The sequence below is a fragment of the Alosa pseudoharengus genome, unplaced genomic scaffold, assembly GCF_046254945.1.
Source record: "Alosa pseudoharengus isolate Yale_2024_CS ecotype anadromous, Long Island Sound unplaced genomic scaffold, YU_APseudo_1.1 YU_APseudo_1.1_scf_4, whole genome shotgun sequence".
NCBI lineage: Eukaryota > Metazoa > Chordata > Actinopteri > Clupeiformes > Clupeidae > Alosa > Alosa pseudoharengus.
Genome location: NW_027468774.1, coordinates 3399947 through 3425237, shown reverse-complemented (window position 1 = coordinate 3425237; position 25291 = coordinate 3399947). Strand labels below are relative to the sequence as shown.

General features: G+C 39.6%; 1 protein-coding gene across 1 annotated transcript in view; it reads right to left on the bottom strand.

The window, feature by feature from the left end:
- LOC143102157 (matrilin-1-like) overlaps positions 1–18509 on the bottom strand; it is a 35562-nt gene extending 17053 nt beyond the window's left edge. Inside the window, exons 1-4 of the mRNA XM_076265580.1 lie at positions 18422–18509; positions 18169–18259; positions 17847–18079; positions 17510–17715 (exon numbers count right to left, since the gene is read on the bottom strand). Of these exons, the coding sequence (XP_076121695.1) occupies positions 17510–17715; positions 17847–18079; positions 18169–18259; positions 18422–18509 (618 nt within the window). The remainder of the gene's footprint in view (positions 1–17509; positions 17716–17846; positions 18080–18168; positions 18260–18421) is intronic.
- Between the last annotated feature and the right edge of the window lie 6782 nt (positions 18510–25291).

The window sequence follows — 25291 nt, the reverse complement described above, 5'->3', positions numbered from 1 at the left end:
CACACAAGAAGCAAAAACTAAACACTGAAGACAGGCTGACGAAACAAAGAAGAAAACAGAGGGAACGATCCAAACAAAAAGCAGAATTCAAAAACAGGCATGAAGGGGGAACACTAACACCTACAGACTTCACCTTCAACTTACCCAACAAGCGCAACAAACCAACAAATTACAGAGGAGCAGAGAGGTTATAAATAAAAAGACCAATGAACAGATTGACAGATAACTGGACGAGACCAACAAAACAATAATAGGGAACAGGTGTGAGCAGAAAATGGAGGGAAAACTAATAAGACAGGAAGTGCAGACCAAATAAGGAAAGGGGCGGAGACAGTCCCAAGCAGGCAGGTAAACACAGAGCACATGGGGAACAAAAGCAGAGGGGTATTCCAGAAAGGAGGTTTAACAAACACTGAGATAAAACTTAACCTCTGGGTTGTCTGAACCTGTGGCGACTAAACCTGAGCTGTCGGTTCCAAAACACCGGTTACCAGTTAGTTCAATTAACCCTGTGTTAGATAACCTATTTTGTGCGCGTTCACGGCGAACTTATAAAGGCATCATCTATTGAGAGTCGAAACCATGAGTGAAACCGGCGAAACGAAGAGCACGAGGAGGAAAGAACTGTAATAACAAAAAAAAACAGCAATACTTAAGCGTCTGCCTCCGAGACCTTGCTTGGCAGAGAATAGCCTAACTGACCGTGTAAATGCGTACGTTTAGATATCCCGTTTAATGTCAAAAGCACAATTAAATAATTCAGTGGACATCACGTATTGTATTGACTGCTTTGAATGATGCTTTCTTAAACTAGCCTACCTTGTCACAGATTGAGTGGGCTATAGAATTCTTTGAGAATCCCAAATGTAATTTTCTATTTTAACGCAGGTTCTGCAGCTGTGGGCCAAGTTAAACTTTTGCGCTCCATCATCGAAAGGGTGAAGGATGTCGGAAGGCATGGGTAGCCTATTGGACACATTTCGGTGCACATTTGGAAAATTGAATAGGCTAAGTGATGCTGACCTGCCAGTTGGTGAAACTACACTTTAATGATCCTCGTGGGTTTGTGTCCAGGAAAACGAATGAAGTTGCGCAGGAACTGCTTTAGCGCAAGGCAAACTTTACGCACCCACCGACAGCTTGCCGATATGCTCTGCGTCTCCAACACTAACGTTACAAAAACTCCCAGTCGGAGAGCGATAATCGATGCACATAATTTGGAGAGAGGCAAAAAGTGTAGCCTATTGAAAAACTATTTTATCCCAAATGCCATCAGCATTCTTAACCAAACTAGTGACAACACGCATACCTGGCTGAGCTGTTATGTAGTCTATATTTAAACTTATTTATTCATTTTCTATATGTTTTCCCTTTTTTGTAGCCTACTGCACTGTAATTATATCTTCAGTGTGTCTGAGAAGTTTTTTGTCCATCCGATGTCTGGTGAGCCAAAGGCAAATGTCCACTATGGTGTTGGCTAGCTAAAATTTATTTGCATGCATACGACGTAAACACACTCACTGATGTGCTGGTGAACAGAATTTATGCTTCTGCGTCGACACAATGCAGTTGCCTTTACGTCGGCGTAAACTTTTCAAAGTTTTGTGTCTCTTATGTCTGCGTCGCTCACCACCGCAAAGGTTGTTAGAACGACTGGAACTCCTACTGCTGCTCGTTGGCGATACGAAGTGTTCATTTCAAAACGTTACTGGCAGATAGACAGTTTACAATCGGATAACCCCGTAATTGTAACCAAAATATGTCTGAGTTTATTTGCAAAGCTTATGTTAGCGAACTAGTATGATGCTACTACCCACAGGTTGCTTGAAGCAGCCGGCTCAACACACAGAGCGAGTTGACCAATCACAGTTATGTGCATAAAGTTAAAGCAAAAAAATAGCCTACATTTTTAAAATAGTTTTCTTTGTGCATGTTGATTAACTAATGACAGCCTACTATTGTCTGCTCCACATTTTCGTAGTCTAATTCTGCATAGAGTTAATTTAATGATGGTAATGATTTAATGATGAAATATTGCTAAGTGTTGATGAAATGGTGCCACAGGCCTATCGGTTGTACTGACTCCTTCACATTTTCATGACCTAGCCTAATTATATAGATATTGTAGTACTTTTTTATATCAGTCTTTGAAAAATGAAAAATTTTGGAGAATGAGGATTAAATACTGGACATAGATTAAATATTGCTGTTTTTCCTTTGTCTCCCTCACATTTCCAACTGTTCTTTTGACTAGTAAACAAAACCATATGATTTACTTAATGTTATACAAGAACAGAATAGAATTGAACAGAATTGAGTTCAGATTTGAGTTCGGTATTTTGGGTCCGGCCCTCCTCAACAGTCCCAGTTTGTCATGTGGCCCCTTGGGGAAATTTGTTGCCCACCCCTGCCCTACCAGGTTAAGTTCAGAGCCTATGTTACCATAGTTACTTACATAGCCTGATCATATTTGAGCGTTCTGGAACTGAAATCCCAGGTTTACCGCTAACTCTGGGTTAACATACCCAGTTAAGCCAGTAAACCTGGTTTCTGGAATACCCCTCAGACCAGAGGGGTACCCTATTTCACAAAGGCAGAATTAAGACATCCAAGATAAGTGATAAAGCGAGGTCTGGCATAGGCTAGTTGTCTGATCATCTTAGCGCAACTCATTTCACTAACGGCAATCCAGGATGAGTAGGAGCGACTATGTCAAGTCAGGTGTAAGTAATTCAGGATGTGTGCGCGTTCTCGTTTCTGCTCCAGTCCAGCCCACGGTTGGAATAAAAACAAATTCAGAAAATAGCGTCATTCACACAAAGTGAACAACCGCTTTTGGTAAGCACCCACGTGTGATTGCTCCCCTATCTCTGCAGTCTGCACACGACATTAAGAAAGCGCTTGCCAGTTTTTGGAGGTCAAAGTCGAGTCTCAAGTCTTTGAGGGGCAAAGTCCAGTCTCAAGTCTTTGGCCACACTGTATTGTTAAATCTTATGTAGCTACCATTGTTGGAAAGGCCGTGTCTGTGCGCATGTGCCAGTATGAACATTTCACGCCGTCACTTCAAGTTAGATGCAGCAGCGGAGTGAGAGGGAGAAAACGTTTGTGTGTGATGTGTGCGTCAATTCTGAAAAAGTGAGTTGTTCTGTATAATTCCTGTATGTTTAGATTCGTTTGAACATTGTATGTGATATATGTTTGAGTGTTGTTACGTAGTTTGCTTAGATACATGTTTATAGCTCGTCAATACAACCTAGCATTTACGGAGATTACATGCACTTTGTAATTCCTTGTAGTTCGTGATTAATGTTGCTATCTCCTTAAACTGTAACCTGTTTCATATCTACACTATGTTAGCACTTATATGTGACATTATTTTGCCTTATTAGACCCGTTTCTGACAATGTATGCCATGTGTAAGATGTAACGTGTTTGTAATTAGATTAGTGGCCACTTTCGTGGAAAATTCCAGAGCCCTAGCCTACAGTCAAATGGTAATTAAGGTGGCACTATTATATTGCATTTCAATGGTAATTACTGTTTTACATTAGAATTAGTCATTATAATAGAGAAATGCCAGTTTATAGTGTATTAATGCAAGTGATGCCAATGATTATGTAACTTTATAATGGGAAATTAACAGACACATTATTTCTTGTTTTTTCTTGTTTATTCCAGACCACACATACATACACAGATACACGGAAACAGACATATACATACATACAGGGTTGGGTAGTAACGGATTACATGTAATCTGGATTACGTAATCAGATTACAAAAATCAAGTAACTATAATCAGCCCAGATTACAATAAAAAATTGTGTAATCAGATTACAGTTACATTGTTGGGGATTACCTGATTACATTTAATTATGCAAGCAATGCAACTTTTTAATGATAGCCTAGTTATCTTTTAATTCGACAAGCTTCGGGCTTGCCGGTTCGATCCCCGACCAGTAGAAAAAATGTGGGCGGGGGAAGTGGTTGAGCACTGCTCTCCCATGCCCACATCCACATGAAGTGCCCTTGAGTAAGGCACCTAACCACTCATTGATCCCCGAGCGCCATTGTAGCAGACAGCTCACTGCTCCGGGTTGGTGTGTGCTTCACCTCACTGTGTGCTCATTGTGTGCTTCACCTCACTGTGTGTTCACTGTGCTTCACTAATTCGCGGATTGGGAGACCAAATTTCCCTCACGGGATCAAAAGAGTATCTATACTTACTTACTAACTTATTTACTATTGGGGCAGGTCTCTCGGCACACTGCCTGATATTTTCCTCCTAATCTTAATGTAGCCTCTTGTTTTAGTGTTACCGTTAACTTCAGAGGCGCAGCTTGTCAACAGGCAAACCAAGCAACTGCTTGGAGCCCCGAGCCGCTGGGGGGCCCCCGAGACCTGGTCTCACTCTCAGCACGTTTCGTCCAATTACGTGATTTTGCGTGCTACTGTCATTGACAGTAAAAGAAGCTACTGTCCTGGGGCGCATTTCCTCAAACCATAGTAGATAACTTTGTTGGGTGCAATGCAATTTCCCATGGCAAGTTGGTTTTGGGAAACGCACCCCTGTTGTACAAACAATACATCTGCACATGTATGCTATCTGACTGTGTTCAAACGAGCTCAAAGAACCCACACTTAGCCTACATATTTTTTTAAAACGCCAGATATGCGGGATATTCTCATCATGTTTTGCTTAGCTTAGCAACAAAGCTAGAAGATAGTTGCTAATGTTCACTGGTCAGTTGTAGTGATTATGAGATGTTGTCTCATCGTAGTAAAGTAACATGATACATTGTTATGTAATCGATATGATGAACACGTCTCCTCTTCACAAAAATCATTTAATGAAAACATTGATTCTCGGATAGCCAGCTACACCCGGTAGATAAACAGCAACAGGCGAGCATGAAGTGGCAACGCTGAGGAGATGCACAACTGTATATAAAAATTCCGATTGGATAGAATGTTGATTGACATTGGCTTTGCCCAGTCAAAATCCAGCCCAGGTGGATAACTTCCCTTAATGAAAATGAACGTAGCCTAGCGAATGGGTGACGTTGTAGGCCTATCGTTCAGTAAATTGGAAAGCAATTAAGTAACTAAGCTGAAGGAAAATTAAGAGAAGCTATCCATCTGGTAGCGAGAAGAAGAAGAAGAAAAAAGAAGAAGCAAAAAGAAAGAAAGACAATGGTAAGTGGAGCAGATAATGAATTAAGCATAACATTAACAGTAAATGACTGCTGTTACTGAAATGCTGCTACTTTGTCTTCTAACGGGGAGACAGAATTGAATAGCAGCTATAGCGTTAAGTGAATTCTATGATAGCAATGAATAATGAAAGCTATGCCCAAGGAGAACAATTAAACATTAACAAAATCTTTCATATCTCTCCTCAGGATCATTGCTTAAATTTATAACAAAACAGACAGATAAAGTGCCCCTACCAAATGCTGATGATGAAAACCGTAAGTCCAGTGTTCCACTTGTTAACTGTAACTGTTTAATTGCTAATTGTAAAGATTATTTATGGCACAATTTTTTTTGTCATATTAGTTCCAGCAACATCCACCTCCAGTGGGATAGTGGCCACTCAACCTGTTGGTTGTCATGAAGAGCAGGAAGAGACACCAGAGACACATCGAGCACCCATTCCAAGTTATGATACTGATGACTGTGAGTTCAATACATTTTACTTCAATCGATAACATGTGACATGCTCTGAAAAGATTATTTAAGATAATATATACCCTGTTGTTTTTTGTCATATCAGTTCCAGCAACATCCACCTGCAGTGGGATAGTGGCCACTCAACCTGTTGGTTGTCATGATGAGCAGGAAGAGACACCAGAGGCACATCGAGCACCCATTCCATGTTATGACACTGATGACTGTGAGTTTAATAATTCAATACATTTTACTTTAATTGATAACATATAGCATGCCCTGTAAATTCTTTATGACAATGTATACCCTGTTTTTGTTTTTGTTATCAGTTCCGGCAACGTCCACCACCAACAGGACAGGAATTCCTACCCCTCATCATGACACGTCTCCTGCTACTACAACAGGTTTGACTACATCAGAAGACCCTGCAGAATGGCCAAGTGTTCTTAGCCATACTGAAGTGTGTGCATTAGTCACAAAAGGGCCTATACAGATCAAAGATGTAGTATTCCCACAGAATTCTGAGAAAAATCCACGTAGATTCACAAAGGAAAACTACCAAATGGTAATGAAAAATGGGGAGACGATACATCGAACATGGCTTCTTTATTCAGTTAGCAAAGACTCTGTATTCTGTTTTGCGTGCAAACTTTTTGGTAAACAAGACAAAGCACTTACAGTAGGAGGTTTTAGAAATTGGAGGAATCTGGCTGGACATCTAAAGGAACATGAATATTCCAAAACACACATTACCTGTATGACAAGTTGGCATGAACTCCAGATGAGGCTCAAAACTAAAACAGCCATTGATCAGATTAACCAGGATTTAATGCACCTTGAGATGCATCACTGGAGAGGAGTCATACGCAGAGTGATTGCCATAATATGCCACCTAGCTGAAAGGAACCTCGCTTTGAGAGGGCATACAAATGTGCTATATGACCCACATAATGGGAATTTCTTGTCACAGGTGGAATTAATGGCACAATTCGATCCAATCATGAGTGAACATTTGAGGAGGATCCAAAACAAGGAAAAAATGGTACACTACCTTAGCAGTCAAATCCAAAATGAAATCATAGCACTAATTGGAGACAAAGTAATTGAGGAGATAGTCAAAAGGGTGAAAAAAGCAAAGTACTTTTCTGTCATAATGGACTGTACGCCTGATATTAGTCATACTGAGCAACTTTCTGTTGTTTTGAGAGTGGTGAACTGTGAGCCATCAGTTGGTGCATCTATCTCTGAACATTTCGTAGGATTTGTTGATGTTCAAGACACCACTGGCAAAGGTCTGTGTGACACACTACTTGAGAAGCTGGACAAGTTCAGCTTGAGCATTGCAGATTGTCGTGGACAATCCTACGATAATGGTAGCAACATGATGGGACATCAACAAGGGGTTCAAGCAAGAATATTGCAAATGAATGAGAAGGCACTGTGTGTCCCATGCAGTAGTCACACTCTTAATCTGGTTGTAGCAGATGCTGCAAAATCTTCAGTAGTCTCCATCACCTTCTTTGGTGTTCTCCAGAGATTGTACAATCTTTTTAGCTCCTCTGTGCAACGCTGGGCACTTTTAGAGGAGCATGTCAAACAGTTAACCTTAAAATCTTTGTCAGTGACCAGATGGGAGGCTAGGATTGACAGTGTGAAAGTGGTGCGTTACCACCTGCCAGAGATCATACAAGCTTTGTCTGCTCTCGAAACTCTTTCAGTGCAGAAGAAGGACTCAGAGACATTGTCCAAGGCAACCAGCATTAAGAATGAACTCATGAAATGGAGTTTTGTAATGTGCACTGTAATCTGGTACAACATATTGTACCAGATGAACCGAGTCAGCAAAATTCTCCAGAGCCCCACTGTTTCTCTTGAATCACTTGAAAGAGAAACAAGCACAGTGAGAGTGTATCTGGAGAATTGTAGGGATAGTGGACTTGCTGCCTCTCAGATTGATGCTAGGGAGATAGCAGCAGAAAACCTTGAGATTAATGCTCTCAGATTGATGCTAGGGAGATAGCAGCAGAAAACCTTGAGATTAATGCTCTCAGATTGATGCTAGGGAGACAGCAGAAAACCTTGAGATTAATGCTCTCAGATTGATGCTAGGGAGATAGCAGCAGAAAACCTTGAGATTGATGCTCTCAGATTGATGCTAGGGAGATAGCAGAAAACCTTGAGATTGATGCTCTCAGATTGATGCTAGGGAGATAGCAGCAGAAAACCTTGAGATTGATGCTCTCAGATTGATGCTAGGGAGATAGCAGCAGAAAACCTTGAGATTAATGCTCTCAGATTGATGCTAGGGAGATAGCAGCAGAAAACCTTGAGATTGATGCTCTCAGATTGATGCTAGGGAGATAGCAGCAGAAAACCTTGAGATTGATGACATTTCCTGATAAAAGAAATCGGAAAACAACCAGTTCCTGTATGAGGGTAGAGAAGAAACACAGTCCACTCCAGATCAGCACTTTAACAGAGTTCCTGTATGAGGGTAGAGAAGAAACACAGTCCACTCCAGATCAGCACTTTAACAGAGTTCCTGTATGAGGGTAGAGAAGAAACACAGTCCACTCCAGATCAGCACTTTAACAGAGTTCCTGTATGAGGGTAGAGAAGAAACACAGTCCACTCCAGATCAGCACTTTAACAGAGTTCCTGTATGAGGGTAGAGAAGAAACACAGTCCACTCCAGATCAGCACTTTAACAGAGTTCCTGTATGAGGGTAGAGAAGAAACACAGTCCACTCCAGATCAGCACTTTAACAGAGAGTTTTCTGCCCCTAGTGGACACAGCCCTCACCAGTTTGAATGAAAGATTTTCAAAAATGGAGGATTTTTATGCCATTTATGGTTTTATCTTTTCCAAAGAAAATATGTCAAAGACTATTCAGAGTGGCAAACTTAAAGACAGCTGCAAGAAACTGGAAAAGACACTACATGACATTGATTATGAAGATTTGGTTCTGGAAATCAGGGCTGCTGTCCATGCCTTTCCTGATCATGTATCTGCCTCTCCAAGAGAGATGCTTGATTACATTTACAAGGAACGGATTCTGGATCTTTATGGAAATCTCAGCATTGCCCTCCGTCTGCTGTTAACTCTCCCGGTCACTGTTGCCTCTGGAGAGAGAAGTTTCTCCTCTTTAAAGCTGATAAAAACCTATCTGAGGTCAACCATGTCTCAAGAGAGACTTTCAGGACTGGCGCTTATTTCCATAGAGTATAGTGTCCGAAGGTCTTTGGATCTGGAGGACTTAGTGTCTGCATTTGCACAAGCCAAGGCCCGTAAGCAGCAATTCTGAAAGCAGTATAGGACCCCAATAATTTCACTACACTTACTATACTTTTTATTTTGTACAAAGTTTATATTAGGTTTTTAAAGTAATTTACTGTATTTTATTTTTATACTGTTAACTGTTTTTTTATTTTTTTATTATACATTTATTTTAATATTTTAATAATTTATTCTTTACTTTTATTCTTTTATATTTTCCAAAATAACAAGGTTGTTCATGTTTAGAACATTTGGAATAAAAAAAGGTTTTATTTAATACATTTTTCGTTGGTGTCAGATTATTTATAGCCTAACATAATGGTGATGAACACTGGGCCCCCTAGGATTTTTTTGCTTGGGGCCCCCACAGACTCTAGAATCGCCTCTGGTTAACTTTAAGAAAGTCACCAGGTCCCCCTGGTTGAAAAACATCCCAAAGGAATCATTTTCTCACCCCCACAATTTAAATGGACATTCAATCTCAGGCCATGTCCCTGGGTCAAAAAAACATTGTCCAGGTGTGCCCTTATAAAGGTTAAGCTGAGTTGTGCATGTTTGGAGAATAGTGATCCATGATCACATCCATGATGACTAAGTGATCAATTTTGGGATGGGGAAAATTTCAACCACCAAAATACCACCCCCAAAGTGGAGAATAGCTATAGAAATGTATTCGTTTTTCAGACAATGGCACCTGGTGACCTCAAAGTAAATGGTAACACTAAAACAAGGGGCTACATTAAGATTTTTGGAAGAAAAGATCAGTTAATTCACACAGGAATGCTTTACTCAGAGCAAAGAGATTTCTTAGATGTAATGAAATAATAAACAGAAAAATAGAATGAGAATTCTTTCATCAATTCAGTGGTGGTGTCTTTTACTTAGGGGACATATTTATTGAAGTAATCTAAAAGTAATCCTAAAGTAATCAGATTACGTTACATGTTTTTGGTAATCCTGATTACGTTACTGATTACAAAAATTGCCATGTAATTTGTAGTCAGTAATGGATTACATTTCAAAGTAATCTGACCCAACCCTGCATACATATAGCCATTGGAATATAACAACCAGTGTACCTTATTGTGCTTGCTGTGCTGTGTAAATCATTTAACACCTCAAGTAAAGTGCTGGATTGAATTGCATCGACTCTTTTGTGTTCTGATCGACACCCCAGTGAGACACCCATCTTAAATACATCATTCCTCATACAGTCCTACAATTATTTACCAACCCAACACCCATTTAAAGGAGAATTCCGGTGTGATATTGACCTAAAGTGTGTTGAAACATGATACCGAGTGTGAACGTACCGTAAAACTCCAAATAATATTTATTTTCCCAAATCGCCAAACTGCACCGGCTAGTATTAGAGACAGGCGTCTATATGAGACAGGCCTTTAATTCCCTTTACACAAAACTTTTCCTCTGCAAAGATGGAAAATATTATCGAATTAATTATTTCAAACACACTGAATGTCTACCTATATGACTAGGCTATCTGATGACAATTACGGATCATCATTCATTATAGTGGATGGAATCCACTATCTTGAAATCTCCTGGCTTCTTATTATTATTATTACAGTGCATGAAAATTAAGCAATTAGAATCCTATGGCAGGTGTTCAGGCCACCTGGATCTCAACTGCCAGTCTCAGGCTTTAAGCATACAAACTGGCCCTATTAAGACTACACATCCTGTTCAACTGCTTCCTCTGCCAAAAACTGTTTCAAAATAAAAGTCCTCACTACAATATTTCACTGTTAAACAATTTAACCCTTTAAACTACTGAACTTTTTAACTGTTTAGCCATTGTAACTGTTACTTGTCATCAACTATGACTCCTACCCACTGTAGCTAGTTAGCATTTTTAGCAAAATTACTAAAAATGATTAGCTAAGTTAACTAAGTAACATGGTTAGCGTAGTTAGCATGCTAACATGTTAACATGCTAGTTAACATTTTTAGCAAAACTGCTAAAAATGATTAGCTAAGTTAGCTAAGTAATATGGTTAGCGTAGTTAGCATGCTAACATGTTAGCATGCTAGTTAACATTTTTTGGCAAAACTGTTATAATGATTAGCTAGGTTAACTAAGTAACATGGTTACCATAGTTAGCATGCTAGCATGTTAACATGCTAGTTAGCATAGCTAATAATTTTAGCAGTTATGCTAACTAAGTTAGCTAAATAACATGGTTAACATAGTTAGCATGCTAACATTGTTAGCATAGTTAACATGTTTAACAAAACTGCTAGAAAATGTTAAGTTAGCTAAGTAGCATGGTTAGCATGCTAGCATTGCTAGCACTGCTATAAACATTAGCTAAGTAGCATGGTTAACAGAATTAAAAATCTTAGCATAACTGCTAGCAAACATTAGAGCCGTTCAAACTTTCAGTTATCGTCAAATATCTACCTATGCACAGCCATTAAACTATTTGAATATCAACATTCATTAAACTGCTAGAAAACGTTAGCTAAGTAACATGGTTAGCAGGTTAGCATTGCTAGCACTGCTATAAAACATTAGCTAAGTACCATGGTTAGCATGAAAAAGAAAATCTGTGTGTGCATATGCGTGCACCATCACTGTAAACAGATACTCCACTCAATAGCCCACTTCCTGGTACAAACACAAGCCAAGGCCAAAGCCATGTAAAAATGCACTCAATGAATGCCGATTACTGAACTGAAAAGCCAGATCCTGGTGTGTTTTTTTTTGTGTTTTTTTTTTGGTGTAAATCCCGTCAGACATAATCAAAGACGTGTTGAAAACAGAGGATGTAGCCTGGGCCTGTATGTCAACCTAATAGGTCCTTGGCAGAGCCTAGACCTACCTAGTACCTACTTAGCCCCTTTTCTTACTCCACTAGTCTCTTTTTTCTTAGCCTGCAACTGCAATTCTGTCACCTTATCGAACATTAGCTTTGTTTCTTTTCTTTGCCTGTCCCTCAGTCCTAAAATAAATATAGCCTAGCACATAAGGCAGTAAATAACTTTGTGCTGGATTAATGGTATATTTTAGTCCAATGTGTTTTTTTTTAAGGTGGGGAAACATTTTGAGAAATGTTGCTGGGCAACCACATAACCAGTTCCATGTGTTCTGATGGAATGATCATGAAAATGTTGTTTGAAAAAAATGGTGCTCAATATCATTGGAAACATGCCAGAATGGAATACTTAGGAACATTCTCCAGCAACATTGCTCAAAAAGTTTCCTTATATATCATCAGATTTAGGTTTTGAGGAGACAGATGGAGCTTAAAGGCCCATTCACACCAAGAACGATAAGGTCCATCTGTCTCCTCAGATCCTGGAGAACTACTACCGCTCCACCATCGAGAGCATCAGCATCCTCTAGACCAACTAGGTCTCTGTTTGGTGCTCTACCCACCCCCTGCCCCACACGACCATGCAACCTTGACAGGGACAACAAGGAGGCGAACACCCCCCCCCCCCCAGACAATTGCACTACTCTATCCCACCCATAGTGTTCTATTTATTTACAAATGTACATGCTGTAATTACACGTATACAGCGGGGAAAATAAGTATTGAACACGTCAATATTTTTTTCAGTAAGTATACTTCCAGTGAGGCTATTCGCATGAAATTTTCACTGGACATTAGTATTAACTTAGGTAATCCACACATATATAAAAAACCAAACATTAATGTCTAAAAGTAGAGTTATGAGTAAAAAAGTGGAATGGCACAGGGAAAAAGTATTGAACACGCTAAGAAAAAGCAGTACTCAAAGGCAAGAAATGGCAAGGAACAAACTGGAATCTATAAGTAGTTAGAGAAATTATCCCTCCTGTGCAAATTGATATAAGCTGGGTTAGTACATACTGGTGGGCTATAAAAAGGTTTTTTGTTACCAAGGTGTCAAACAAGAAACATTTCATAATGGGTAAAAGCAAAGCGCTCTCCCAAGACCTTTGCAACCTTATTGTTGCAAAACATATCAATGGAACTGGTTACAGATGCACATCAAAACCTCCGAAGCATCCAGCAAGCAGTATTGGAGCCATTATCTGCAAGTGGAAGGAACATCACTGCATCATCACTGGCCATGCACAGGCTCTCCTTGCAAGATTTCTGACCAGGAAGTCAGAAGGAGTCAGAAGAGTAGCCCAAGAGCCAAGGACCACTCGGAGAAAGCTCCAGAAAGACTTGGTACAGTTGTTAGAGAAAATCATAGGTAATGCACTCCACTGCCATGGCCTCTATGCACGCTCATCCCGCATGACTCTATTGCTGAAGAAAAACATGTCAAAGCTCGTTAAAAGTTTGCTACACAACATTTGGACAATCCTATGAAATACTGAGAGAATGTATTCTGGTCAGGCGAGAGCAAAATTGAACTTTTTGGATGTCATACTACCCCAGATAGCAAGCATACGTTGGCACAACGTTGGCACAACGGCATATCATCCGTTGGCATGACGTTGTTTACTGACGTTGTGCCAACTTCATTTTGTCCGGTGGGGTAACGTTGTTTTGACGTTGGCACGGAGAAAATCGTCGTGCGTCACAATAGGCCTACAAAAATCCGTTTATTGCAAAACGTTGGCTTATAACCAATTGCCAACATTTTGTTTTTATTTTCCATTGCTAGTCCATACCGTGAAAATGAATGAACATTATACTTTTATTATCATGAGCAATGACTTGTTCTCCAGTAGCCTACAAGCCTATATGGAAATGATTGCTTCCGCAATTGCGCATCATGCCTAACAGCTGTTCTAAAACCAGTGGCCTCTCGGGGCTTGTTGCTTAATTCAAGACAGGCAGGCAATATGTTATAAATGTTAATATTATTTATAATATTTATTGACAATAACAAAAATAACAAAGAAATAAATTAATAAAAAATGTTTAAAAAAAACACCAACAAGGAATTGGGGGGTGGGCTGCTCCGGTTCCTCCAGATCATGGAACTATTCTGGAAAAACAAAAGAGTTTGCTCATCGATCCATTTATCAAAACAATGCAAAGTATGTGGGGTTTGCCATATGTGCTACTTACTCGGAGTCAGAATCGCTGGAATCCGAATCACTGAATTCCAATTGACGCAGACGCTGGCGCTGAGTAGCTGTGGAGAAAAGGAGACAACCATCAGTGACAGATTGCCCATTTAGGAGGTTATCACTGAAACTAGGCCTAGGAGGTAAGAATGTTTTTTTTTTATTATTTTTTAAAAAAAATTTACTGTCCCCATCTATTATATGAAAATGCGCTTAACGTTGTAACGATCTGAATTGCGTTGTATTGAGGCATGCTAGGCTATATTTTTAGTTGAAAATGCATCTCCATTTGCAAATAGCATTTTCATATTGCAATCAATCGTGAAATGCACAGCATGCACAGGCCTACTAAAGCCACGCGACAAAATGTTACCTGAGAATGAATGCACGTGATGTTTGCATGAACCACGCGACATTAGGTCAGTTTGGCCTAGGATTAGCCATAGCTAGGGCACTGGACACTTGGTGACTGTTTGACATGTGATAAGGTAAGATTTTTAATTATTGTCTTAAAATAAGGTTAGAAGACTAAGCTAAACTTGGTTACTTTTGTGTGAAGAAATGAAGAGTTTGGTTCCAAAACGCTATCTCCTTTTTTTAAAACATTCAGGTTATTTAATGTGTATTGTGTTGTTTTGATTGAGTAAAGATATATAAAATAACAACACCCAGTTACAGTTCAACTGAAATTATTTGGAAAACAAAATGTAAAAAAAAATATTTATGAAAATTCATTAAAATGGTGGCGTTTTGAAACTCTTCAAATGTAGCACATAGCTCGACATATTTTGTAGCCTATGCTACTTTGGAATAATTAAAATACATAGATATTTATGTTTTTGGTATAATACAGAAATATAAGCAACTGTTGTTGAAAGTCCCGAGTACCGCCATGTATAGGCTAATAGAAAATCGGAGAGATTTCTATTTTGGGTAGGACTTTTTGCCTCAGTATTTTCTGTCAGTCTAAAGCACAACTGATATTGCCATCTATGTACTGTAGGTAGCCTGCTTTGTTTAAAGATCGTTGTCTTTCAAAGAAATGTAGCTGGGCTTTGGATGATATAAAATCACGGTGTCTCTGCAACAAATGCGCATTAAGATTAAACGAGGTTGCATTTTTTGGTAATTGGTGGAGTAGCCTAGGCTAGGAACACGAAAATCAGTGGGGCTGTTAAAGCGTAACTGGCCAGAATGCATCCTAGGGTGTTTTTGTGAATGTACCCTAGTCAAACTTTAGTTTAAAAGCATAATTATAGCCTACGTCCGAAGCGCCACTTTTAGCTTGTCGTCGTTTTCGGGTCAAATGGCTTTTTTAATGGAAATCGTAGGGGCACTACTATTTTGATACATGATGGCATCAAAATAGCTATTTTTAAAACACCAAGAAGGCTCGACACAACATGAAACTTTGATCGAAGTCATCTGTGTCTCTACACATGAACTTGAGCATTGTTTGTGTACACAGAGTTTACTAAAAGAAAGGTTTTTAAAAACTTAGTTTTTCTGCTCGCCGCCATCATGCCAGCCAAGGAGTGAGTTGTCCAAAACCTTTCTTTTTAGTAAACTGTGTACACGAACAATGTTCTCAATGCTCGAGTTCATGTGTAGAGACACTGATGATTCTAAATAGCTATTTTGACGCCATCATATATCGAAATAGTAGTGCCCATGAATAATACTTATCATAAATGCTCAAACATTGCTTCCTAGATAATGTGAATTCCAAGCTACAAAACTGAAGTAATTCTAAGGACTGACAATTATATGAATGTGATAAAGACAGGATTTGAACAGAAATATTTTACAGGCTTTTGGTTTTGGGACCCATTCTTGATTAAGACAATGTTTTAACAAAATATGAGATGGTGCAGCAAGAACCTTAGATGATTTAACCTGGAATGACCCATTGCATATACTTAAATGTCTGCCACTATGTCTTTGGATTTCCCTCTTCTTATTCAGGTCTGTAACATACCGATTACAGGGCTCTGCGGTTCTTCAGCTCTCCTCTTCCTTCCTCCACTGCGGTCACTGCTATACTTAAGCCAGTTCTTAATGTGGCTGTCGCACTCGCTGGCAGTGATATTTTGCGCTGCCGCAGCACCTGAACAGGTAACAGTTCTTGATCATTGAAAATACAATGCACTATTTCCAGGAGAATCAAAAAGTGTCTATTAAGCACACTGTATTTAATTTTTCTTTTACAATGACAGCAATGCAGTGGCATTCAGACACCTCTTATAGCTGCAGTGATTTTTAAAGCTGCAAAAGCCTTCTTTTGGCCTCCTCGGCCAAGCCAATTGTATTGGGTTGCCAGTGTGTCTGTGATGAGGTGACGCATTATTCTCCTGACCGCGTCCCCAGCATTCATCCCACCAAGTGCTGTAAGGTGTGTTGTCTACAGATAAGAACAGAAATGTACAGATGTATATAGATTTTATACAGTTAAGAACAAAATTATTCATACCCCTGGCAAATATTAATTTAATGTTGATTTTCTCTCGACCAATATGTTTGTTCTGACTGAAAATGAAACTGCCACATGTCAAAAGGTTGCTTGACAATGTGGTAGAAACATGGAAATAGAAGCATTTTCATCTTTTTTTTTACATATGTATGAATTTTGTGTCCAAAATTATTCATACCTTTTTTTAGATAATGACTGGAAAGCCTTGTTTGGCTGTATGTTTTGGATCATTGTGTGGTTTAATGGCCCGATGCCGCCTATTGGGACGGGTTTCTCGGCAGACTGCCTGATTTTTTTTCCTCCAAAAATCTTACTGTAGCCCCTTGTTTTAGTGTTACCATTTACTTTGAGAAGGTCACCAGGTCCCATTGTCTGGAAAAAAACACCCCAAGCTAATACATTTCTATAATAGCTATTCTGCACTGTGGATATGGTGTTTTGATGGTTGACATTTGCAGCACATCCCAAAATGGACCACTTGGTCATCATGGATGCTGATCATGGATCACTCTTCTTAAAATGCACAACTCTGCTTAACCTTTTATAAGGACACACCTGAACAAAGAATATAGCTTTTGCTTGATTTTTAAATGGTTATGAACTAGGTTTCCAGACTAGATCTCCCTGAAATAAGATCTAGGTGGGCGGGGCTAGGCTAGCTGTCTAGAATCATTGTGAAGACATTGAGAGGCTTGGTATGTATTATGAGAACCATTTTGAGAGCTGTGATGACAAATAAACATGCTTCCAGTGATTATTTAAAAAGGGTATGAATAATTTTGGACATGCCATTTTTCATAAAAATGTTCAAAAAATATGAAAACTGATTCTACCACATTATCTTACAACATTTAGCCATGTAGAAGTGTCATTTTCAAACATATTGGTCAAGAGAAAATTAACATTAAATCAATATTTGCCAGGGGTATGAATACTTTTGTTCTTAACTGTATAGAATGTGTACTGTTGACAAAACATAATGCAGTTGGTTCCAAAGTATTCAACCAACGTGAAATTTTTCACCATGTTGTGGTCATCAATGTAGTCAAATACATACCATAGCTTTCTCCTGTGCTTTCTCTAATAACACATTCTCCACTCTCCTCAGATGTTCTTGTGTCTGAATTGGGAATGTGAATTCCTCTGGTAGAGAGGGCGCTGCTTGTGCTGGCTGCTTCTTAGCCAGGGCCTGGAGAAGGAGGGTGTTCTGGCGCACTTGCGCCTTTATCTCCTCCAAGGCCCTGAAAATTAGCTGGTCACGCTCTATAGGTAAGAAAGGTTTAATAGAAAAACAGAAACATTTCACATTGCTTTAGAAAGTGTTGTGACTTAAATGATTATGTTACACAAATGATATCATCAGTCATGTTGCAGACCAGCAAAATGTTTTGTACCGAATGTGTTTGTCACAGGCTGTGAGTAGGAGGTAGTGGGAGCACTCAAGACCGATGAAAACACCGGTGGTGGCTGGAGTACAGGCTGGAGTACAGGTAGCTGTTTGGAGGAGCCTGGTTTCGCAGGTGGTTTCACTGGTTGTTTCGCTGGTTGTTTTGCTGGTTGCTGGTTGGCGATGGAATGGCGTGGCTGAGGTAGAGCTTCAAACTGCTCCACCACTTTGGCAGAGGGCCTGCAGTATGACAACAGGACAACACCACAGGTATTAAAACATCAGTGAATCTTAGACTTTTGTTAATTTGTGTACTGTACGGTTCTTACATTCTAGGCCTTCTGAAACTTTCATCCTCAGAAGTGAGGGAGTCTTTCTTGGTGGCCCTCACCAGTTTCTTCCTGGCCGCTTCATAAGAATCTGTATTTGAGGGAAACATTTGTTAAACAAGGAACCATATTGCAGCATGTATAGAAATGAAATGAAGTTGCATTATGATGAATCATGTTATCTCTCTCTCTCTCTCTCTCTCTCTCTCTCTCTCTTTCTTTCTCTCTGTGTTTGTTTACAGGAGGGTCTCACCATATTTCTTCAGTACCCTGACAAAGAACTCCCCCCATGTCTCATCAGGATCCTCCTGATTCTGGACAGCCACCTTACCCCGTTGCATACTTTTGTATGGTGGCCAGAACGACACTTTTTGGTCGACACTCAGCCAGCTTGTGGGCACCACTTCAACCTCATTCTTTTCCGTAAATAGTACAATTGCGAACATGATCTGTAAACTGAAATGATGAACAGATGAACTTAGCTTTAACTAACTAACTTATTTATTTATTTATTTATTTATTTATTTATTACTAACTAACTAACTTATTTATTCATTTATTTATTTATTACTAACTAAATTATTTATTTATTTATTTATTTATTTATTTATTTATTTATTACTAACTAACTCATTTATTTATTTATTTATTTATTTATTATGTATGGTTCAGTCGGTATATTGCAAAGCCATGTTTGACAGGCATTGCAACCATTTTGGCATCAATGGTTTTCTCTGACAAAGCCACCACCTCTACAGACAGTCCTTGAACAAAAGCAATATTCAAATTGAGGGAGTCAACTGGGGATGTGAAAAACGACTGTCTGTTTAAAAATTTCCGTCCCAAAAACTGTGTGCAGCCATCAGCATTGAACATTTTTTCAATTCTGAATATGCTGTGCCCACTCAAAACTATGTTGTTAGGCGCATGGACTGATAAAAAGAATTTGGGACAGGTGTAGTGAGAGAGTAGACTGTGCAACACTGGACTGACATTGACTGACTGACTGACACTGCTGTTTAGTTTTTGTTCAGCGATGCGTTTTACAATTTGCTGCAAAGGTTGGTTTGGCTTTCTGATCTTTCTTTTCAGTTGATGCAGAAAGTTTTCGAAAGGAAAGGCAGAAATTCTCTGCAAGGGGCCAAATTTTCTGACATCGTCTGCCAGGTGGATTAAGCTATGGACATTGTACACAATGAAATCGCCATAAATCACAGAGAAGTTTTGGACAAAGACTCTGATCACCTTCTCGGCGTAATCACAGTATGTTTTTGACAGCTGTGGGCTGCATAGAATGGTTATGCCCACATGCAGAAGGAGGAAGTGATCGTACATAACATCAGGCAGTTCGTTTTTGAGAGCAATGGGACCCGTATACAAAAGAAATGTCCGAAATTCAGTTGCTTTCCAACGGTCCACCTCTGTTAGGGATCTCCCTCTTCTATTGAACTCTTTTGGCAAGCTTTTTCCAAGTTCCACTATTTTTTGTGATATTGATGTTATTGTTCGGTTGCCAATTCTTGTGGGTAGTGGGCCTCGCATCCACAACCAAATGAGCTTTCTCACTACTCCCAAACACACTAAGTGCATGTAATCGAGCACAAATTGGGAGACCATGCCAATGTTGATGTCAGTGAGGGGACTTTCACCATCCTTGTGGTGATCACTTTGTAATTTGGCCTTAAAGCTCTCGTCTGTACGTGGTGCCGCCATTGTCTCAGGGAAGTTTAATCTGTTATTGCACCAAACACCCTCCTGAACACACCTCTCGCAGCCGTAATACGAATTATGATATTTTATGTTTTTGAGGAATGCTCTTGCTGGTGCATCGCATACAAAGGCCGAAATGATTATTTTGTGATTTTGTTGGTACATAACACCACTTGAGGAGATGACTGACATCTCCTCCACAAAATCGGAGAGATACTCTGCCAAATTTGATGGTTTTTTAAACCCAGAGTATAATGCCACAACGAAGGGAATTTGGTCTGGGTCTTCTTCAATTAATGCCAATATTGGCCAGAATTGGTTATTGCTACTTTTAAAAAGTGGCATGCCATCAATATTGATTTGCAGGTGGAGTGTTTGAGCGATTGTTAGGGTGGGACTGTCCTGCATCCTCACCAATACACCTTTAGCTAATCCAAAATAGTGCATGGAGCCCCCTGCTTTTTCTTCCACCTCTATGCTTTTAGGAGTTGACAAAAGTGTCCGACCATCTTTTGGGAGATCTGCATCGGGCAGGTGTTTGTTAAGGACAGCAAGAAGACTTGAAAGATGGCTGATTGGTGTGTTTGTTTCCACTGCCCACGCCTTTAAATCGTCACGTAATTTAATGTTGTCATATTCCTCATCAGGACTGTCAATGTCAATGTCAAAGTCCTCGTCTTGCATACAGTAATCGATATTTTGGATTTCCTCCAGACCACAGGTGGCGCTTATGTCCTCTAAACTAGAGCTAGTACTAACGTTACACCAGTCTCCTCCATCACAGCTGTCTAACGTTTCCGTCCCTGACATGTAGGAGTCGGAGCCATGGTCGGAGCAGTCGGAGTCGTGAGTAACGCTAACTTTTTCCACATTAAGTGATTGTAGCATAGAGACAATGGCCTCTGTATTTTTTTTTGTATGCCGTCTTAAAGACCTTTTTGATAGCAATTTGTTGCTCTCTGCCATTATTGTGACAGACAATAGCGTAAAGTTTACTAGATAACTGTTAGCATCAAGCAAGCTATAGCAGCTAGCGATATAGCTAACGTTAACGTAACCGTTTTCAGCTAACTTTAGCGAGCGAATCCGACTAACGCTAATTTACACAGTTATCGTTCTTGGTTTATGGTGTTGCGGTCTTGAAAGTGACCTTATAACCACTACTTTACCTGAATGTTGACCAAAACACCACAGTGTCTAATGTTAGACCAAAGTCTGTCGTTGGCGATCCCAGGTGAATTGAAAATCAGTTGATTTCAGTTAACTTTTATTCATACGCGCGCAGGTGTGTGTGTTACATCATAAGCACGAGAGCAACCTATATGTTCTATATTGTTGATGAACACAGTGGACCTTTTAACCTGTAATGTGTAGTGTAGCCTACAGTTTTTTTCTCCTACTCTCTCTGTGTGTGTGTGTGTGTGTGTGTGTGCTTTCAGACTCTGGAAAAATGTACTTATGAGGGCTTTATTTCCTTGAAGGTAACTATATTACACCCCCAGACACACACACATCAGTAGTCCTATGAGCTATGAGATGTCAGATTGTGTGTGTTGACACTGGAGGCACACTCACCTGTCTTATGTTCTTCAATGGAGGCTGAGGATGATGAAGACACTGTCTGTATGCTTGGAGTTGTGAGGGGAATTCTTGTAAACATGCACTACCAAAGTTTTAGCCTGATGAGCCAGACCTCACATCTTGATGTAGGACCATTCGCAGTGCTCAGTCCAAGGGGCGGGATAAACGGTTGTCTTTCAAATTCCCTCTGCACGCAATAGGATAGTGCTACAACCATGCATTTTCCCACCAGCGGAGCTAGTTGTTCAAACTTTTGCCAATTTAAACAAAGCTTAACTCGTGTCACGCTGTTCGCCAGCAGCAGCATCCATCTTCTTTGTTTTCAAGTAGCAGGGAATTCACGCAGAACAGTCGCAACTATGCCATCATTATGTTAAGTCCGCTTACTGATTCTATACACGATGTGATTGGCCTGACTGAAGTTGAATTTTTCCAACTCGCAAGCCAACGGAGAGTTGCTAGACTACCCTGGCAGCAAATTACATCACCTTGGCCGCTAGGGTGCGTCTAGATTTCTAGGCTACCAAAGTTTGGGATCACTTAGAAATTTCCATTCCACTCCATTATAGACAAAATACCAGCTGAGATCAATTACATTGTTTTTTTGTTTTTTTAATCAGTGCAACAGTTTTCAGGTTACACAGTATGCGCTTACATAATTGCAAAAGTGTTCTCTACTATTGTAGAAAGACATGTCTTATCTCTAATGCAATATTTACATTGCCCATTATCAGCAACCATTCATCCAATGTTCCAAAGGCACATTCTGTTTACTAATATATAATTTCTCTGTTTCAGTAGCATCTGTTTCCTGTTACCAGCGTAACACAACACAGACTGTTTTTCTGCCGTGTATTCAGGGCACAGGCAGCTAGCGGATAGTGAGGCGATGTTTTAGCTTAGAAACTGCGTGACATGTCAACAACGTTTGTATTTACTTGTCACAGCCTGGCATACTGTGTTCATTATTCCATACATCTGATGTGTAGGCTAACTGCTGAACTATGAGGTCCGACAAGGGACCAGGGCTATAGGCTACAGTCAGGGCTACCCTGCTGAAAAAAAACAGCCTGACCAGCTTAAGGTGGTTTGCTGGTTGACCAGCTTGTTTGACCACCCTATGATGGTTGACCTGCTAGACCAGCAAAACTCATGCGACAACATAGCTTCGGCTGGTTTACCCAGCTTGCGATGGTAATTCAGCTGGTTTTGCTTGTCGTATCATCTCAAGTCATTTTAGCTGGTGTTGCCGGTCTACATTGCTGATTTATCTGGCCATGCCAGGTTATGTTGGTCATTCTAGTAAACCAGTATGACCGCCTTACACACACAGTATGCACTTACATAATTGCAAAACTGTTCTCTACTGTTGTAGAAAGAAATGGCTTATTTTTAATGCAATATCTACATTGCCCATTATCAGCAACCATTTATCCAATGTTCTAAAAGCACACTCTGTTTACTAATCTAATATCATTTCTCTGTTTCAGAAGCATCCATTTCCTGTTGTTACCAGCACCATGCCATGTATGTCGCTCTGCATTATCCACATGTACACTGACCAATCACTGACTTGTTTCTTGCTGGGCATTTTTTATAACAGTGATAAACATTAAAAACATGAAAAGCATGAATATTTCTTTCAAACAACACAACTTGTGGTGAAGTCAGAGTATGCTTCCAATCAATCATTACACAACAGTGAAAAAAGTTCAAAATATAGTTTTCAATATAGATCGACAGATAGATACTTTATTGATCCCCAAGGGGAAATTCAATTCAATAAGAACCTAGACAAGATAAATTCATATATTGAAATTGGTCAATTGTTATTTCCATTGAATATTTTTATTTAAGTACACCAAGTAAGTACAGAAACCACTGTAAATGTGCCTTTGGCCTATTTGATCCATGCTTGCAAATACACACACCTTCAGCTGTGTTGCTGTGTGTGTGTGTTAGAGGGTGATTGACTAAATAGCACCACTGTACATTGTAAAATGAGTGTGACAAACATGTAATGCAACTTTTTTGTTTGTTTTTAAAATCCATGCTATCTATTTCTCTGTCTAATGTATATTTTTTTGTTTCTATCTGGTCCATTCAGGTGCTCTCTGCAGCTCAGAATGAGATTGGCTGGGACTTAATGGCACGCTACTGGGAAAGTGATTACTCACTCATGAGTGAAATAGTGATCTCGTATACTGTGAAATGCCAGTATTAAATAAATGATGGGCTTGTAAACATTGGGTTTGTGTCATGGTTTTCAGCAACAAACATACTTTACATGAAACTGTAAGATGACATTCACTTAAATTGTGAGTTATTAGGGGGAAGGCTGAAATCATTTGACAAATTAACTTTGTCTAATACAAAGATTTACTTGTTTGTATTAGGTGTAATTGCAGTGGCACATTATGATACACATTTAAATAATGCCCAGTCAGACATAAGGAATTTTCTATCAGAAAAACTTTATTGGACCATGGCAGTCATATTTTATGGTGAGGTCACGGGCAACTCCAACTGAAATATCTGATGTTACATGATTAGTGCTTGGATCTCATCTAGCCTATAACCAGAAAGTTGGACATCAGTTCCACCATGAATAGCCTAACTGCTTAACAGTTATACCCATTAGAGTGGAACTTCTAATGGGTGAGCTATAGTATACTTTTTGTTGGAGTTGCGATAGCTTGACCTATTTGGGAAATGCACTCTTTTTCAGTGACTTCTGTGGGTATACTTAGTTACTTATTGGTCATAGGAATAAGTTGGCTACTGCTTTTCTTGATTGCATGTGGGAAAACAAATATCCTAGTCTTACAAACAGAAGCAGGTATGTATAATCTACACACCTATGGCTGAAAAAGTTAAGGTTCATTTAGCAAATGTTATTTTGTAGTATTAAAAAAGATTGTTTTATAATTTATCACGTAATTAGCACGTTTAAGATAATCACTGCAGTTGCAAACAGCCGGTCGGTGGACTGCCGTTGGCGTGACTGTGTTTCAACGTTGTAAATCCTCTTGTTTTAAGAGGCCTTTAAGAGGTCTTACAAACTTCTAAAATTATCTCACAAATGCAATAAATAATAATAATAAATAATAAAACCCGAAATCTTGCGTTGTTGACATTCGCTGCAGTTGCAGCCAGTCGGTGGACTGCCGTTGGCGTGACTGTTTCAACGTTGTAGATCCTCTAAATATTTTTGTTTGACGCAGCTTGTCGCAGAACAATCCAACATTCTATAAACCAACATTCTATATACAATTGCTTGAGGCGCTGCGGTTGTTGTGACATTGTTTCAACGTTGAAATTCCACCTCCGACACTGCCAACCAATGGCAACGTTGTGACAACGTGTGCTTGCTATCTGGGACACACCATATTTGGGGGAGAAATGGCACTGTGCATCACCCTAAAAATACCCTACCAACAGTGAGGTTTGGAGGTGGTGGCATCATGGTGTGGGGTTGTTTTTCATCTCATGATACTAGCAGACTTCATACAGTTGAAGGAATGATGAATTGAGTCATTTTGGTCTGGGAGAATCTTGACCATCCACCAGGATGATGAGGATGAGACATGGCTAGACCTTCCAGCAGGACAATGATCCAAACCATTCAGCAAAGGAAACTCTCAATTGGTTTCAGAGAAAGGAAATCAAGGCCCTGACTTCAATCCAATTGAACAGTTTTGGAAGTTAACTAAAGATCAGGATTCACAAGAGGGACCCCTGGAATCTTCAATATTAAAGGACTATCTGTTGAAAAGAATGGGCCAAAATCACACCAGAATACTGTAACTGGTTAGTTTCGTCATACGGGAAA